Here is a 17031-nt window from a genome sequence, read left to right on the forward strand (position 1 = left end):
TTGAAGTAGGTCTACGACTTGTACTTTAAATAATAATCATTCGTAAGCTATTCTGAGAATGCACATGAGAACCTGATTTCACACACAACCGAAGAGAGATAGAAGGCGGAATTCGAGCAGACTGCGGATAGAAAGTGAATGGATTGTATTTCAGCCTCAATCAACATCTCAATAATTGGGTGAGTTGCGAAATCGAGCAACAATCGAGCGGGAGGAGAACGCTGATCCCAGGAGTTCCTGCAGATTCCGCGGGAGATTGTGGCGGGAATGTTGAAACTGGAGTTGGGGAGTTGAACGTAATGGCGAGTAAGACACATATATATTTAAGATACAAATTAATTTCAATACTGCAAAACAAGGTGCTTACTTTAGACGCACAATGTTTTAAGCTCTGTGTTCTTCGCTGTGGGAATATAATAAATGCAATCCGCTGGATTTACTGAAGACATGCGCATGGCTCCAGACAATATGCGCCATTCGCAAAGCACACAATATTTTTTATTATTTAATTGCTTCTTGCAATTCCCGACTAACGAGTAGACGGGAACACATGTGTTGTTTTACGAGCAACTGTTCGTTTGGGGAATAGCAAAAATATTCGTTCACCTTGATGTGTGCAAAAATATCGACAATAAACGGGAAAAACGAGCACGAGCATTTGCTGATTGCCAAATGCCACACAAATCCACACTACTCGCGATTCGGTGAGTCGCTGCTCGCTGCATGGCGAATGGTGCATGTGTTGCAGAAAGGTTGTCTAGTAATCGTGGGTTGTAGCCAATAGTTACTAGGAGACGTGTTTACAATGTATTTTTTAGTTTTTGATCATGTGTCAAAACAATTTCCATAACAACTCAAATTTTATACTAACTTATAAAAGTGTTTTACATCAATAATTAGTTCAAACGTAAAAGTTTCAAGGTATACTTTACTTCTTCACAAACAAGGGAAACACCAACGCATGAAAAATATACATCCCGGACATCAGCAAAGTCAAGTAAGATTGTTATTACATTGTGTCGTCTAACCTTGAGCGATTAGTTAGCATACCGGGTAAAACTAAACATAATTACAGTGTAGTGGCACTGAGGGAATGGGTACAAAGGAAGGAATCATTATGTCGTTGAACTGTAGGAGAAGCAAGAAGCACACTTAACTGCAGTACTTAGTTTGGCTTGTCATACTAGGATTACTAACAAGTAGACTTAATTGTAAGTATTGTGGTTACTTACTACAGTCAGCTAAAATTACTTTAAGTGCAAAAACATCTCAGTTGTTGACATGCCTAGTTTTAATACCACAAATTCTAGACTGTGCATTGCACGGACCGCAAATGATCTTGTCAAGAGAGATCTCATGGTTTATCACCATAGACTCGGTATACTTTGCACTTGTAAGATCATTCATCACTAATCTACCTATGGGGAAGGGCGAAAATCTCTTCTTCTTGCAACTATTGTAGTTTTTCCTAAAAAAGTATTATAATTTCCTTCACAGTGAAATAGTAAAAATTAAAATTAATAATTTGTTATATGGAAAAATTATAGGTACTAAAAGAGTTGCCCTTTATAATAGGTGGTATTCTACTGTCCTATTGATGTTTGCAGGCCTTTTCAACATGCTTTTTACAACGTATTCCGGCAAAGTAAGCCTACTATTCTGTTAAAAACATAGAGTTGTTTAATGCAGACCAGAGCTCATGTATTAGTCAATATATTCAAGTCACAGAATTAATTGAAATAAATTATTTGAACTCTTCGGAATAACAATTTTCGGACCGTCAAGCATTCTCTATACATTCTATGGCAGATTAGTTTTATGTATATAGTTCGGCCGCTTAGAAAGCGACCTCCTCCAGCATTGGTTTAGCATTAGCGCGCAGGTCGTTTTCTAAGCGGCCGAACTATAGTAGTCATTTCTAATTGCAAATTCGCTTAAATTCAACTGAGCAAGTGCGAATGCTTTGTGTGAGATTTTCTGCAACGAACACTCGCTCGTTGAAATATCAAAGCTCCGTCTTGAAGCAAAAAAGTGTGCATTAGCGGTTGTTATTGTGAAGGTCAGCCTCAGCTTCGGATGCCTGTGAGATTGACTTCTATATTTGGTAACTTGACTCTCCCAATTCGGCAATGTCCACATCTAGTTTTTTGTTGGATATTTGAATGGATCATTCAATAATATTTAATTTTGTTTACTGATTGAAACCAATTGTCACCAAATCGTCTCTTTGGTTTATAGCAGATTTAAAAAAATCACTATTTGTAAAACATCAAATCATTTGTTTGTCAAATTGTCAAATTGCCCATTGTCAAATTTTTGTTGTGTTAATTTGTTTGTCAAATTTTTGAAGGAACACTATAGAAGGAATGCACAATTGATCACTATATCAAAATTTTTAAATTTGTCTCAAATTCTCTATACTTGTCCAACGGTTTTGAGAGTTTTGTAGGATATAGCTTTTGACAGTGTTGTAGGATATGGCTTTTGACAGTGTTGTGGGATATGGCTTTTGACTGTGTTGTGGGATATGGCTTTTGACAGTGTTGTGGGATATGACTTTTGACAGTGTTGTAGGATATGGATGGCTTTTGACAGTGTTGTGGGATATGGCTTTTGACTGTGTTGTGGGATATGGCTTTTGACAGTGTTGTGGGATATGGCTTTTGACTGTGTTGTAGGATATGGCTTTTGACAGTGTTGGAGGATATGGCTTTTGATAGTGTTGTAGGATATGGCTTTTAACAGTGTTGTGGGATATGGCTTTTGACTGTGTTGTAGGATATGACTTTTGACAGTGTTGTAGGATATGGATGGCTTTTGACAGTGTTGTGGGATATGGCTTTTGACTGTGTTGTGGGATATGGCTTTTGACAGTGTTGTGGGATATGGCTTTTGACTGTGTTGTGGGATATGGCTTTTGACAGTGTTGTGGGATATGGCTTTTAACAGTGTTGTAGGATATGACTTTAAACAGTATTTTAGGATATGGCTTTTGACAGTGTTGTGGGATATGGATTTTGACAGTGTTATAGGATATGGCTTTTGACAGGGTTTGAATAATAATGGTTTTTAATCTAATGTCATTTAGGTAACATAGTTGTAATAATTTAATAATTTCAAAATCGAAGAAGAATTTTAAATTTTATAGCGTAAATTAGAATGGTTTACACTAGTCGATTGAGACAAGAGCAGGGTATTGATAAAGAATACCATTCCCAGCAAATTCGTCCAGAACAATCTTAAACAATCGTTTAAAAAAAAATTATGCCTATTTAGTAATTTGTATCGAAAATTAATTTCATTGTATTCGTTGACGATCTTTTTAACTATAATATGGTGACTGACTGCGAAACAATACGATAACTATAACAATACTATAACAATACTATAACTACTGAAACTCTGGCGGTGTACATGTGCAAGTCTGTTTTGTCAACGTGCAGTAGTTAGCCTACATATTACCATTGACTATATACCATAAACTGTATATAGTAACATGTTATGGTATAAAGTCAATGATATTACTCAACATAGCCGCTCTAAATGTGCGTCTCCTTCGCTTACAATCTACATTTTATTGTAACTTCAACAGTCAAAGACCTACATCACAACAAACCCATCACCGCCTCCTTGATCGCACCTCGTACTAAGGACGATCCAGCTATTCTTTTCACACCTAAAGACTGTAATGAACGGAATCGAGGTTATAAAAGATTGAGTATTGTGAATTTGGCCTTGTTACGTTGGCAACAATGGTTGGTCTCTGTTTACGGTGAGTGTCACTCGATCCAGCTCAGAGTGTGGCGAAACAGAGAAGGGAACGCTGGAACGGAGCGGGACGAAGGAATAGAGGAACGGAGGTCGTGAAATGTACGATCGGGATTCACCTTTAATGTCTTTAATGCCTGCCATGAACCACTCTCCACAACTTGGACTCTCACGATTTAGCATTACACTTACGCAATAATAATCGTGTAAGTGTCCGACTCGATGTTCACACGCACGACAGCTTGGTAAACAAAACGATTTTAGAGGAAATTTGCAAATGTGCTAAGTCATTTGTAAGCCACTGAATAGTTTTGAGAGGAAGATAATTTCGCTAATAACGGCCAATCCTAATGGGAAAGCCATCAAAAGACAATAATTGACATCTTTCAAATCTGCTCGCCTACGGTCTTTTATTCCAACCACCAAGACATCTTCCCACCTCAGGCGGTTGAGCAGTGCTATTTTCTTCTGTTGAAGGTTCATCCTACCTCCGATGAAGTGTGATGTACCAGAGAAAAGTTTTGATTTTGATAACGTTTCCGAGAGGAAGACCTGGGAAATTCGGTCTAAGATGATGGGCCGTTCGAAGGAAATTGTGATTTTTGGAGGCTTTAAGAAGACTTTCTCCTTGAGCAAGATAATAAATAAAGTACCTCAAGAGCGAATTACTGTTATATCCTTTAATTGGTAACTCTTTTCGCCTAGAGTATGACGAAGCTTATTTGTTCAGATTCAGAATCCAAGGAAGAAGAGATAGGAATTGGTTTTAGAGATCTACTTTTTAATGACATGGCTAGGTTAAATCACCAACTCAATATCACGAACTTGGAGTAACGTTAGTGTACTACTATTCAGCCACTTCAGGAGCAAACTACTACGTATCATTACGTTCAGCAAAATGTTAAACATAAAATCTAACATGTTGATAATAATCACGAATCCAAACAAAACTAAATCACCAGTTCACATTGATCCTTGGAATATTCGTATGACAAGTTGGGAAACAAGGTCGCGAGAGAGAGTGCTGTGAACCAGGCTGCAATGTTGCGTGTCTCTCCGCTCTACTGACTCGTCCGATAGTTGTAGTCTGTTTATGAATCTTCAACTTGTAGTGTACCTACTGATGTCACTAACGTTTTGCATTTAAAATATATATGAACATTTTTGTGGTGTTTAAGAACCAGATAGTATGACACATAAATTCGAGGGGAGGTAACCGTGATTGATACTGTGTGATTGGATACTCTTATCATCAATATACCGAATAGTGAAAAGAATCTACGTCTTAACGTGAAAATTAAATACTATTGGCTTCTGGAACTTCAGGTTACTTTGTGTTCAATGGTAAAACGCATGAGATGCTAAAGAACATTTCGAACATTGTAGGAAGCTCATATCTTTAAATGAGCTAAAACTCTACTGCAAAAGTTTACAATATAAACATAGACAACTACTCACCAGAACGGGTATGTGGTTTATTGAGTAGCTGAGGAGCAGCACCGCGACGATGGTAGACAGACTGACGTCCTCTATTCGCTCAGCAGCGAGGCAGGGAGACCTGGAGTTGGTGGAGGAGGCGGAGGTTGAGGTTGAAATGTAGCAAGGTTCCTGACGGAGGGTGGATACACCATAACTGCTAGCATCCAGGTCACACATCAGCTTAGTCTCCTCTAGGATAGCGGCGCAAGGGATCTGCAGCTCCGGAGGGCTCTCACAGCAGGGGCTCCGCTGCAGGAGGCGTGTCGGGTCCGGGGCACCGTTTAGGAAGGTGATGGGAGGGTTCTGTCCCGAGGATACCGGGGAAACTCTGAGGAGCTCCTCTACCAACGAATGTCTCATCCTTCTCGCACTACAGTCACTCACGCTGTGCGACACCCCCTTGCCACTCCGCGACCGCATCGTGGATATAACAGAGATATCCGACATTGCCGAGGAGAGGTCCGAGGAAGAGTTCAGCAGTCTTCTGCGATGTCTGGAGTTGTTGACAAACGTCTCCGGAGGAATACTTGGCTTACAACAACAACAGATAAGTCCTACAACGGAGGCGAACGCGAGAGCGATGTGAAGCGCGACGGAGAACACGACGTACCGTCGGTCGGGGGAATCCTCGCAGGGAGAAGCTCGGGCGAGCACCGCGGCCACGCCGATACACCCGGCGATCATGGTGAGGCACACGAGGTGATAGATTAGGTGGGAGTAGCGCACTCGGAACAACCTGGCAGTGGCGAGAGTTGTCAAAGTAGAGGCTTGAAGAGCGCGAACAGCAGCGAGCCACCAAACGAGCACGGAGCACCACAGCTCTTCCTGGGGGCGGAACAGCAACACGAGGGTGCTGAGGCAGGCGCCACCCTGGTGTAACACACTCTGTAGCAGGAGGGCCACCAACAGCGGGTCTAGCGGACGCCACCGACGTCGGTCGCAGTGCAGGACGAGGGCGCCCCATAACAGGAACACGGCGACTACTGGCGCCCCCACCCCCGTCGCTATCCAGCCGCTCCCTTCAACCCACATCGTCACCGATCATTGTCTGCAACAGAAAAATAAAATGTTTATATACAGTTTAGCAATATCTTTATTGTTTTTCTTATAACTATAGGTTATAGTTATGTTTATCTACCGTCTAACCGTTTATCTACTGTTATGTAAGAAAATTTACTCATAAACACAGATACCGTTTTCACTTACACGACAGGATTCAATTCCACAATGTCATAATCAGTACAAGGACAAGGAGTAGGAGCAAGGATTTTTGTTGAGTTTGAATGACTATTTTCTATTCCAATAATTATTTTACTTTCATTGACCATTTTGCAAACAAAATATTGTTATAGATAGATAACATTCAACCCCTCTTTACCTTGTACTCTAAAAATAGCATCCACAGGTGATATCCAAATCATATCCCTTTTTTAATCCTAACATTTATTTGCCAGTTTGGTACGTTTTACTGTAGGGTCAGGGCAGCATAGCAACTGTGTGTATACTTTGGCGTTCTGGTGCTGCAACCAGTAGTAATCTAGAATCCTCCTAGGTAGTAATTGTTAATTCTTTCTTGTACTTTATTCGCTCAGTCCTTACTTCGCTTGCTGGTACATTCCATTCCACACACAGGGCCAAGGTCTATGTGGGCGGGAAAATTCAAGGTCTTTAGGTCCCTCCAATCTCTTCATTCTCATGGTGAATAATGAAGGCGATATTTAATCCTATATTTGATAAATGTATTAGAGTGATAAAAATGAATAGACGAAATACTTAATTTCTTTACCTAGTTTTCTGAGGAAATAAAGTTGAATTTTGATTGGATAAAATGCTAAAAGTATTCACAGCCCAGAAATGATATTTTTGAGAGATTTTAGACGACTTAATTCACATCAGCTTTTTAAAGTGACATCAGGGTAACGAGCAGATTAAGAGAAATCACAATAACAATAAATGAAGGGAAGCATACACTTAGCAACAGGATAGAAGAGCGAAGATACATGTTAACATGCAGGATATGAAAGGAAAGTGTGCTGCGAGCGGAGCACGAAGCCCGCGCGCGGGAAAGTAGCAGTATTGCGAGGCAGGCGCAAGTAGTAGCCAGGTAGCTGCGCTGTACAGCGAAATCTCAATCTATACTTTCATAGATGCCCGAGAAAGCCGAGATGAGATGAGTAGAGAAAGTCAAGGACGACGGTATTGTCGTGCCGTGACATTACCTTTATATCGACCTTTGAATGCGCAACGATGCAGACGTCTGTGGGAGAATCTTTGTACCGTCTGACTGTCTGACAGGTTGAAAGCTGCTTATCTGAGGTGAGAAGCACATTTGCTTAGCGAGTTATTGATGTTATGAAATCATAGGACGAACTACAATACGTGAACTCTCAGAAGAAAGTTCATCGTTGCGTCAAATAAATGGCGAAAATGGGCTGATTATGGATGGCTTTCTCAAAGCTATTTTCAGTAGTTTTTTATAATGTATATTGTCACCATCTTTGTACCACTGTTTCATTCATTAGTCAAACTACATATTGACGGTGGTTTATGATATTATAGTAACTACAACACCAAAACACCAGGCTAGTTTAAAGCGAAAATAAGTAGGTAAATGAAACAAAGATATGAGTTTACAAACTAATAAATCAGAAACAACAAATTAATGTTGTTTACTAAATTCCATTTACTTTTAGCAATTGAATACATTTCAAAGTTTAGATATAGACAAATAACAACTCATAGGCCTACAGTATTTATTGTAAACTTAAGCCTTTCAACCCTGTTACAAATTTCAAATGTTTGTCCGAATAATCATTATTCGCCTATCGCCTACAATATTTAATTCCCCCTGCTTCACTTACACACTCCCCTACTCAAGCAACCATCGTTACGATAGGATCACCAACCTTAGTCAATTTACATATTTCAATCCCTAACAAGCGCAATCATTTTAACGACGCCGCTTTTAAAGAAGGGCCGAAGATGCCAATTCTGCAGATTCTCCACGGGCGTTTCTCGGTCTGTATAATCAACGCGGATTTCTCGGCGTGTGCAGAAGTTGAACTCACTGCAACATCTGACTGGTGACCACCAGCGTGTAATGGTGGCAAATCAGGGAGTAATACGCATTTAATGTGGGCCCGGCGGAGAACGGGGCCCGCAATTAGCAGAGGCCCCTGGCGGTGGAGCTGGGCTACTTTGTAGAGAATCTCCTCCAATCCTCTCATACAGAGATTCGTGTCTCCTTGGCGGTGAAACCGGTTACACGCATGTAAATAATAGTCATTTGTAATAATTATTTTAAGTAGTTCTCTGCTGCAGAGTTTCGTGTGGACTAGGGGGATATAACAATGACGGATTCTGTTGTTGGACAACTTTTTATAAAATGAAAATGATTTAAATTGTAAAATGTACCAAATCCTTAAAAAAACTATTCAAAGCTGTTGCGAAATTGTTGTATGAATACAGTGGTTATTTATAATACTCGTCAATGATGAGATTATTTAGCATATTTTGGGGCAACATCAAGGCACCGTTTGATAAATTTTACACTTGTCATACCATAATGCGCATCTGTTTTTAATTCCTCATCTAGTTATCTCCAGAATTTATATATTTCTGAACGCTCTTTGTTTATGTAAAATTTATATTTAACCATAGACAAAAGAAATAATGGTCTATTGTCTGTGATTTAACGGAACCTCAATTACAGGCTTTGCCTTTAGAGACCCTATTTATTTTCTCTACGTGGTGAAGGTTTGTATGTCGCGTTCATTGTACATATCAGAATTTTTTTTTGTTTTAGATTATTTATTTTAGTATTCTCAATTTTTCATTATATGTCAGCCTGGTGAGCGCAACGGATAGAAAATAGCATACTTATCTAAACTTTTACATTCACTGTAGGCAAGTTCATTCCATTTGTTTTGTATCTTTATACTACTGTGAATTTATTATGCAATAGTTTGTGTGTACTATGTATCCGAAATGAAAAGAGAAAATAAACAAATATTCGATTCTATTCAGCTCTAGACTAAAACAAAATTATGCTTTGTAAAATTACTTAGTCGTAATGCACAAACTGATTTTTCAAAAGCATTCTGAAAATCAGTGTCCATACTTGACATAACCACAGCATAAGATCCTGAAGACGAAAGTGCTTGTTATCCATATCACTGACGTCACCGACTGACCTGCCTAAACACGGGCAATAATTGCCAGGCCCGTCAAGCTTTCTGCTCCGACGGCTGTTTATGGCCACAGATCCAACAAGCATTGCTCCTGCTGCATCATGGTCTGTGGAGCCATACATGGAGGAATGTAGTCTTGTAACGTACTATTGAGGAAGAACTTGCAACTCTATGTGCAGCGGCGTCTAGTTCCCTCCAATTAGCGGGATCCAACTTCCGTTCTAAATTACGTAATTCAATATTGTGAGAAACATTTTAATGGTGTAAATTGGATGGAATCAATTAGTTCTATTGAAATTGACCTAAATAGATTGTTAATTCAATGATACTGTATATATCCAAAGCTGCTGTGATTACATAATTTTCATATAAGTAAGGTTAGTTGATATGGTTTAGTGATTAGAGTGAGGGACTTTTGATCTAGACTAGAAGTGCAGATTTAAATTTAGGCAATCATGATTTTAGCAATGACAAGCTGTTCATTAAATGTGTCCCAGTCTATTGTAGCAACGATAATCAATGCAGCACATAGAAAGTGTTGCACTACTTGCACTGTACACAAGCGAAGGCGTAGTGTGTGATTAATGTAACTTCTAAGCTAGATTCCAAGGTATGCGAGACTACAAATTAGAGAATGATTCAAGTTATCTGCCGATTCACACAGTAAACGTAAAGTTTATCATCCAACGTGTTGAAGCCAAAAGTTCAGGGATAGCAATAATATCCATCATAGACCAACAAGACCGTAACCTATACAGTTATTGCTGTACCCTACTACTGAATCAAAACATAATTCAAATATTCACCTTTGACTTTCACTCTTGATTTCGGATGGTGGAATGGTGGAAACAAGTAAACTCGGATACGAGGATAATGGAGCAACAGATAAAAATGAAAGTGGCAAATTGAGATGCTGAAGTTGGAGCAGCTAAATATCACCTCAAATATTAACTAAACCTAAACTTTTACTCCTAAGTCAAAACACACTTGCCCTTTTACTAAATATTACTGGGAAAGGGACAATTAATCTACGATGTCTGCCAGCTAATATTCGTATCGTGTGCTAATTTAAACCTGAGCGGATAGTTAACGTACCCAGAAAAATTAATTTTGTCTATACATTCATCAAACTTACTTAAAAGTGCTACTTTAAAATACAACAAATTTCCAAATTGAACCGTTTCAACCATTTTATATTTGCCTTAAAACACGTGCGAATAATTCAATCACACGGGAAATCCGAGCAATTGAAGTGTAGCAACAACCTAATGTGTGGTAAAGAACGAATGTTGTTGCCCTTTTGGTTTAACCTAAACAAGAAAGTTGCCTCAGCTCACTTTTCCGAGGCGGAGCGCGGGAATGGAATATGGCGGGTAATTACGGATGAATGAAAGCGGCCTCTGGTCCGACCAGTGGCCAGTATATTAATGTGAAGTTAGTATGTAAGTAGCGCTGCCACTACGCCCCCTACCAGGCCAAGGTCGTCTGTCGCAAAGTCTGTTACTGATTTATACTTCTAGACTAATGCGGGTATAAACAATCCATCAAGTAATTCTCATTCGCTTAAGATTGCCATTAGTTGAGAAACGTTGAGTTGTTAGGTGTCCTGGCTGTGTTAAATTTTACATACAAATTAAAAGTGACACATAATGATTTCAATCGCAATTTGAAATTGAAATGTCGTGATTTGAATATGTTATTCCTTTAGAGTTATATATGTTTAAAATTAGGGGTTTAATGTGGAGGTTTCTAGTTCTATCCCACGTGACGTCTGATTTTCTAAACGCTATTTATATCAATCTAGTATTTATCTATTTATATTAGTGATATCAATTTATGCTGACAATGTATTGCTGCAATGTAGTAACATTATCAATGTTGAACAGTCCAATTACGAAAATAAAATAAATGACATTTTCAAAACTGTATATATTGCTCAGATCAAACCAAACAATTTAGACTATGTATTAGACATTTAAATAATGTTTTGGGTAAATTTAAAATATTTGTAATCAATACCTAGGCGTAAATTATTAATTCATAAGCTAGAAATGTCCATACGTTTGGTATCTGTTATCGAGAGTTTAACCGAAGTTATGCCATTTATCCGTGAAGATAACAGTCTCGAGCCTTGACATTTTCTACAGATCTCACATTCTCCGCTCATTGTGCAACTATGAGCATCCAACTGTCTTGTATGATTGGGTCTACACTACAGTTCTTGTGGTAAACCCCATTACTACTGTCATCTCTTCATACAACTCCACATATGTGGTATGTTTAATGGAAACTGTCCAAAACATTCTGTGGTCCAACAGAAAAGTCCAAAATTATAACCAGTCACCACGAAACCATCGGTAAAGATAATCTTATCAAATTTTCTGTTATCATATTGAATATGTTTTACTGATGGAAATGTGAAATTTCTTTGTTGACACATACTGCCTGTATATACATCATGACCAAAATACGTTTTGGTAAACAGTATTAGTCTTCGTTATTGTAAGGGTAAGATTTAGTTATTTATATTGTACTAGCTGTGTACCCGTTCTACGCACGGGGAAGTATTCAGTTGAAACCTTGTTATATAAAGAACAGCAGTTGGTTTGCATATTTTCAGATATGCTGGCCAAACTATTATACATAACTTAACTTTATGTTGCTTGTTGTTGTTCCGGATCGGTATGACAATCAATAAAAGGTTAAATTACCTGTGTCCGCCGGTCGATCCTAATTTATCTTATTACAGGAGATGCATTTCGGCGAAATCAAATCGCCATCATCAGTCCTAATATAAGGTCTTGAGCTTCCCCATTAGGTGCGTCTTGAAGTTTTTGAAACACATACACGAACTGTACACTTATACACATGACGAATAAAACATAAATACGCCTAAATACTCGACTGAAATCGTCCATTTAAAAAATGTAAGTTTACCAGCCATATACAACACTCATTCAAGGTCTTTTTCCCAGTTATCAAAACTCAAGAAAAATTTTATACACAAAGAATCTTTATTTTCATTTACGGTTACCCTAATAATTATTGCACTTGCGATTAATTAAATCCGTTATGTAAGGAAACACGTTTTTAATCTTACTTGGTTTGGATTTGCTTTCAAAACGTGATCGGAAATGGTTGCGGTATTTGTAAACAACATTCAATGTAAATATATCAGTGACAGCTAGAAGAAATAATCTTGATTCGAACAGCTGTTCGTTATTTCATAGATGAATAAAATGTGATAAACATTGGGAGATAACTTAAAAAAATCGCACAAAATTGGGTTTTTAAACGTCCGTCATTTTTTTACAAAGTAGTGACTCCATATTTAATGGCTAAAGACAATCTCGCCAATTCAGTGAATACATTAAAATGATTTGGAACTTGATAGGTACTCTCGTTTTTCAGGAGAAGGCCGCGTAAAATGGCTCTTGGGCCGTGACAGACAGAAAGACAGACAGAAATTTAGATGAGACTTGTTTCGGTTTCTTTAATGTATAAAACGTAAAAATAACCTTAAAGTTTATGATTCTGAGCAATGTACAGACAAAACTCTAATTTTATTTATACAGACAAGGGATTTCCGTATTTACAAACAAACTGTATTGAAGAGGGGAATAGGTTACACACCTTATGATGTACAGAACCTTAATGATATATAGAACTAGTTATGCTAGTATGTTCCTAGGTATAATTTGTTATTTAGCTTCCAGGTTATGGGATTAAAAATCACAAAATGTTTGATACATAGTATTGTAATAATTTACTAAAGGATATTTTGTTTCTACTGTAGTAAGTTGCGGTAGGTCAGTTCTCAATATAGTTTTGAAACCTAAAAAGTCATTATGTATACGTGGCATGTACATGGCATCGTCACTGTGCCGCCATGTATGCTACTCCAGTCGGTAATGTATACAGGGTGTTCATAAAAACGTTTCAGGACTTTGGGAAATGAATCCCCATACTAAAAGGAAGAAAAAGGTTTATGGGAAGGTATGTCCGTAATTTGTTTTTTATACACAAATATTTTTATCTGTGAAGTTTTTTATTCGATGATTATGAAATTTGGTAAACATTTTAACATACACAATACCTATAGTAAAAAAGTAATAAAGTCGTTCCGATTGTAAATTTCAAAATGGCGGCCGTTTGAATTTTTCTAACTTAAATAACTCAAAGACGGCTAATTCTTTGAAAAAATGTCAAGAATACTTTCTATTAGCATTTTAAATTTCCTATCAAACAATACCAAGATCAAAAAGATCAGACAAAAGATAACTGAAGTATAACGTTTTTTGTGTAAAAATAAGGCAAAAATTGAGGGTTCCCCGACTAACTTTTTTCTTCCTTTTAGTATGGGGATTCATTTCCCAAAGTCCTGAAACGGTTTTTATGGACACCCTGTATAGCGGATCTTTACGGGAAGCAAAAATATAATTTACATGTGGACAGTTAAAAAACATTTCTTAGAGCTACAATAAAATAATGTACTTACGCTGTCCACAGTAAATTCTGATCTGAACTGGTGACCTCTACATCCACTCTTCAACCAGAACCAGACAACTAATGATACTCAAATACAAGGTTAAACAGCGATTGGCTTTTCATCTACCACTTAACAGAACGTTTAAACAGATTGCGTCACTCGGTGAAGTGAAAGTCTCGCTGCCACTTCAGCCACTTCACTGACACCCCCATAATCACTTACATGATTGCACCGCCAATACCCAATGCCAACCGGCTGTTGAGTAGCGGATTGTGGAGGGTTATTAGTCTAGACTCGTTTTGTTAAGATCTCCGCTTGGTTATAACTGTTATAAGTACAGCGTTCTTTTGTTGTTTAAGGGTTCGTGAAAAGGCTTCTTGACGTTTCGGGTTGTAGTAAAAGTAGTGGGGGTAGTTTGGGGTAGTAGTCGAGTTATAGTGGGTTATATTATCTAGTTGACATTTTGGGTTGGTCGTCTTATAAAAAAAATTAATAACAGCCGAAAAAATAGTTTTCACAATTAAAACGATTAAATTACATTTTAAACAATTACTTTTAGTGAGGAAACATCAATTAACTTAATATTTATAAACCCTATAAGGTACTTTCCTGTTAAAGGGAACATTCATTATTACCGACGATTTTTTCGATCTATCGATACCCATTTTGGTTTTCCGATCCATTACAAATTTACATTTGATCTGTTTAGGCTAAAATGGTCTATTATATGGTTAAAAATGAAACTGTTCTGAGCTAACCTAACATAACCAACCAAACTTGCTGTACCATTTGAAAACTCCGTTTGATAACAGAAAAAGCAAGTAAAACACGGAATTTTTTAATGTTACAGCAAGTTTGGTTAGTTATGTTAGGTTATTTTTTAGAACAGTTTCATTTCATTATTGTTTGTTGATAATGAACAATATTTATCGTAGTTGTCAGCTGATATGTTTCAATTTGTTAATATCGATACATCGAGAAAAAAATCTTCGATAATAATGAATGTTCCCTTTAACAGGAAAGTACCTAATATAATATTGTGAACAGATAAATAAATAAAACAGCAAGGGCATTCAACATTTGACTTCCATGTACAGCTTTTGACAGGTAATGTATTAAGTATAATCTTACCAAATAAAGATTTAAACTTTTACATTAATGAACCAAATTTTGATTACCATTAAAACCTATACAAATCATTGTATATGATTAAATTACTCACAAACCTAAATCTATGATAAATGTTGTTCCTCATAAAACTCTGTCATAAAAAATAATAATAAGCTATGAATTAAACCACCCTGTTTCTTTAATTTTTAACTATCGTCACGATACGTCTAATTGGACAAAGATGAAATAACACGAATGATGTACATCATTTCCCTAATTCCCTATGCAGGTTAATTTTAAATGTCGTCAGTTCAAGCTAGGAGCTAAACTCATTAAGGCATTGCCGAGGCGATCTGTTAAGATGGAATATCAATTAATTGGCTGCTGAGGTCAGAAAACGTGATCAGAATACAAGTAGAAAGCAAGGTGATCTTGTTATAGAGGTAATCATGCGGTTACCTGTATATTACTGCCGCAGTTAGACACAATGGTAAACTTATTTACATAAACATGTGTACAACGTGATAATTAGCGATTGAACAAATCTATGCATCGATAAACTAATGAAGATTTGATTCATATTGTTTATTGTGAACAACGCACAGGCACTAGGATTAACCTCAGGGCAGGAAATAAAACAGTCCTACAACTAAAAAATGCAGTTTATGTGTCGTTACGATTTGTATTTAGGGTAGAAAAAGCTAGTTATGAAACGTTTGTACGAACTTGTTTTAGGACTTACTATAGTAATGAGCATTTCTTTCTAACTTTTTTTCCAGTGCCACAGGAATTCTAACGGGCCGTTCTACTTATCCAACAAATGTCAAGACATATTCTTTTAATTATACTAAGATTACAGAAATGTGGTTTTTTAGTTATTGCTTTTGAATACATTTTATCCTTCATTTAATTTTAATTTTACAAAGTACGCTCTTTCACTTGGCACAATGCCAAAGTGACTTAATTTCTTCTTATTTTCTGCAGTTTGTGATTTCATTTAGCGGATCAAAAAGGTTGATGAAATGAGAAGATAGGAGTTTTAAAATTATGATTGCAGTATCTGTGTGCTCATGTGTAGTGTATAGTGTATCCCGGTTCGCGGAGGCTGGGGCCGGTCCGTTACGAAACTCCTCCAGGCTGGATTTGAACCCGTGACCTCCGCTGACCGGTGCAATTAATGTAAATACAGGATTGGTGATTGGCGGGCAGCGCAGGCGCGGCTGGATTCCAAAACTAGAATTTGGAAATGCTATTAGGACTGGACCACTTATCGCACGCTCTATTCCGGAGCCCCCAGGTCGACGGACAAATGTTCATTTAAGAAACTCGCAGCAAAATTGTTTTTTGCCGAAACAATTAATGACTTACTGTTTTCAGATGGGATCGTAAATTGCCCAATTAAGGACTGAAGATGTCCAAAAGAAGTTGTGATTACGTTAAATGGGATTTGAAATGGTAACACTTTTGGCGTTACCAACATTTTTCTATACTCAATTACAATTGTGTGTTTGAATTTAAATTTTATCCCTATATCAGAATGGAACATTAAAAGCTTATTTAGGAGGAACGGGCAAAATTTAACAGGATTTTAATTTAGTTTTGCACATTTACCTAAAACGGTTTCTTAAAATTTACAGATATAGTTGTTGGCACACACACTCATCCCAAATTTAATTTACTGAACAGTACAACTTTAGAAAAATGCTACCGTGTTGAATAAAATAAAAATGCGTAGTAGTATGCAATTTTGTGCAGATAGGGATAGAATACTACAATACATAATTTTCGTTTTGCTTCTATCATTAGAATTAACTACCACAATCATCCGAAAGGCAACGTCCTACGTCATCTCCAACGCTGAGCCGCAAGTACAAAAACGCCTGTTGCATCACAGTCCAACGACAATAGAAATCAATTAGCTATCGCAATGGGCGTATGTGATGCGGGGGAGGGCCTACACTGGCCCATGTCACAATGAAAAGTCTATACTGGTTG

General features: G+C 37.5%; 1 protein-coding gene across 1 annotated transcript in view; it reads right to left on the minus strand.

Annotated features, from left to right (window-relative positions):
• The window catches only part of LOC128990569 (uncharacterized), an 89955-nt gene that overhangs the window by 58153 nt on the left and 14771 nt on the right, over window positions 1-17031 (minus strand). The window contains exon 2 of the mRNA XM_054413000.1: window positions 5227-6295. Coding sequence (XP_054268975.1) covers window positions 5227-6279 — 1053 coding nt within the window. The 5' untranslated portion in view covers window positions 6280-6295. The remainder of the gene's footprint in view (window positions 1-5226; window positions 6296-17031) is intronic.

The sequence above is a fragment of the Macrosteles quadrilineatus genome, unplaced genomic scaffold (assembly GCF_028750875.1).
Source record: "Macrosteles quadrilineatus isolate MER2022 unplaced genomic scaffold, UCM_ALF_1.0 Scaffold_3__2_contigs__length_128488019, whole genome shotgun sequence".
NCBI classification, from domain to species: domain Eukaryota; kingdom Metazoa; phylum Arthropoda; class Insecta; order Hemiptera; family Cicadellidae; genus Macrosteles; species Macrosteles quadrilineatus.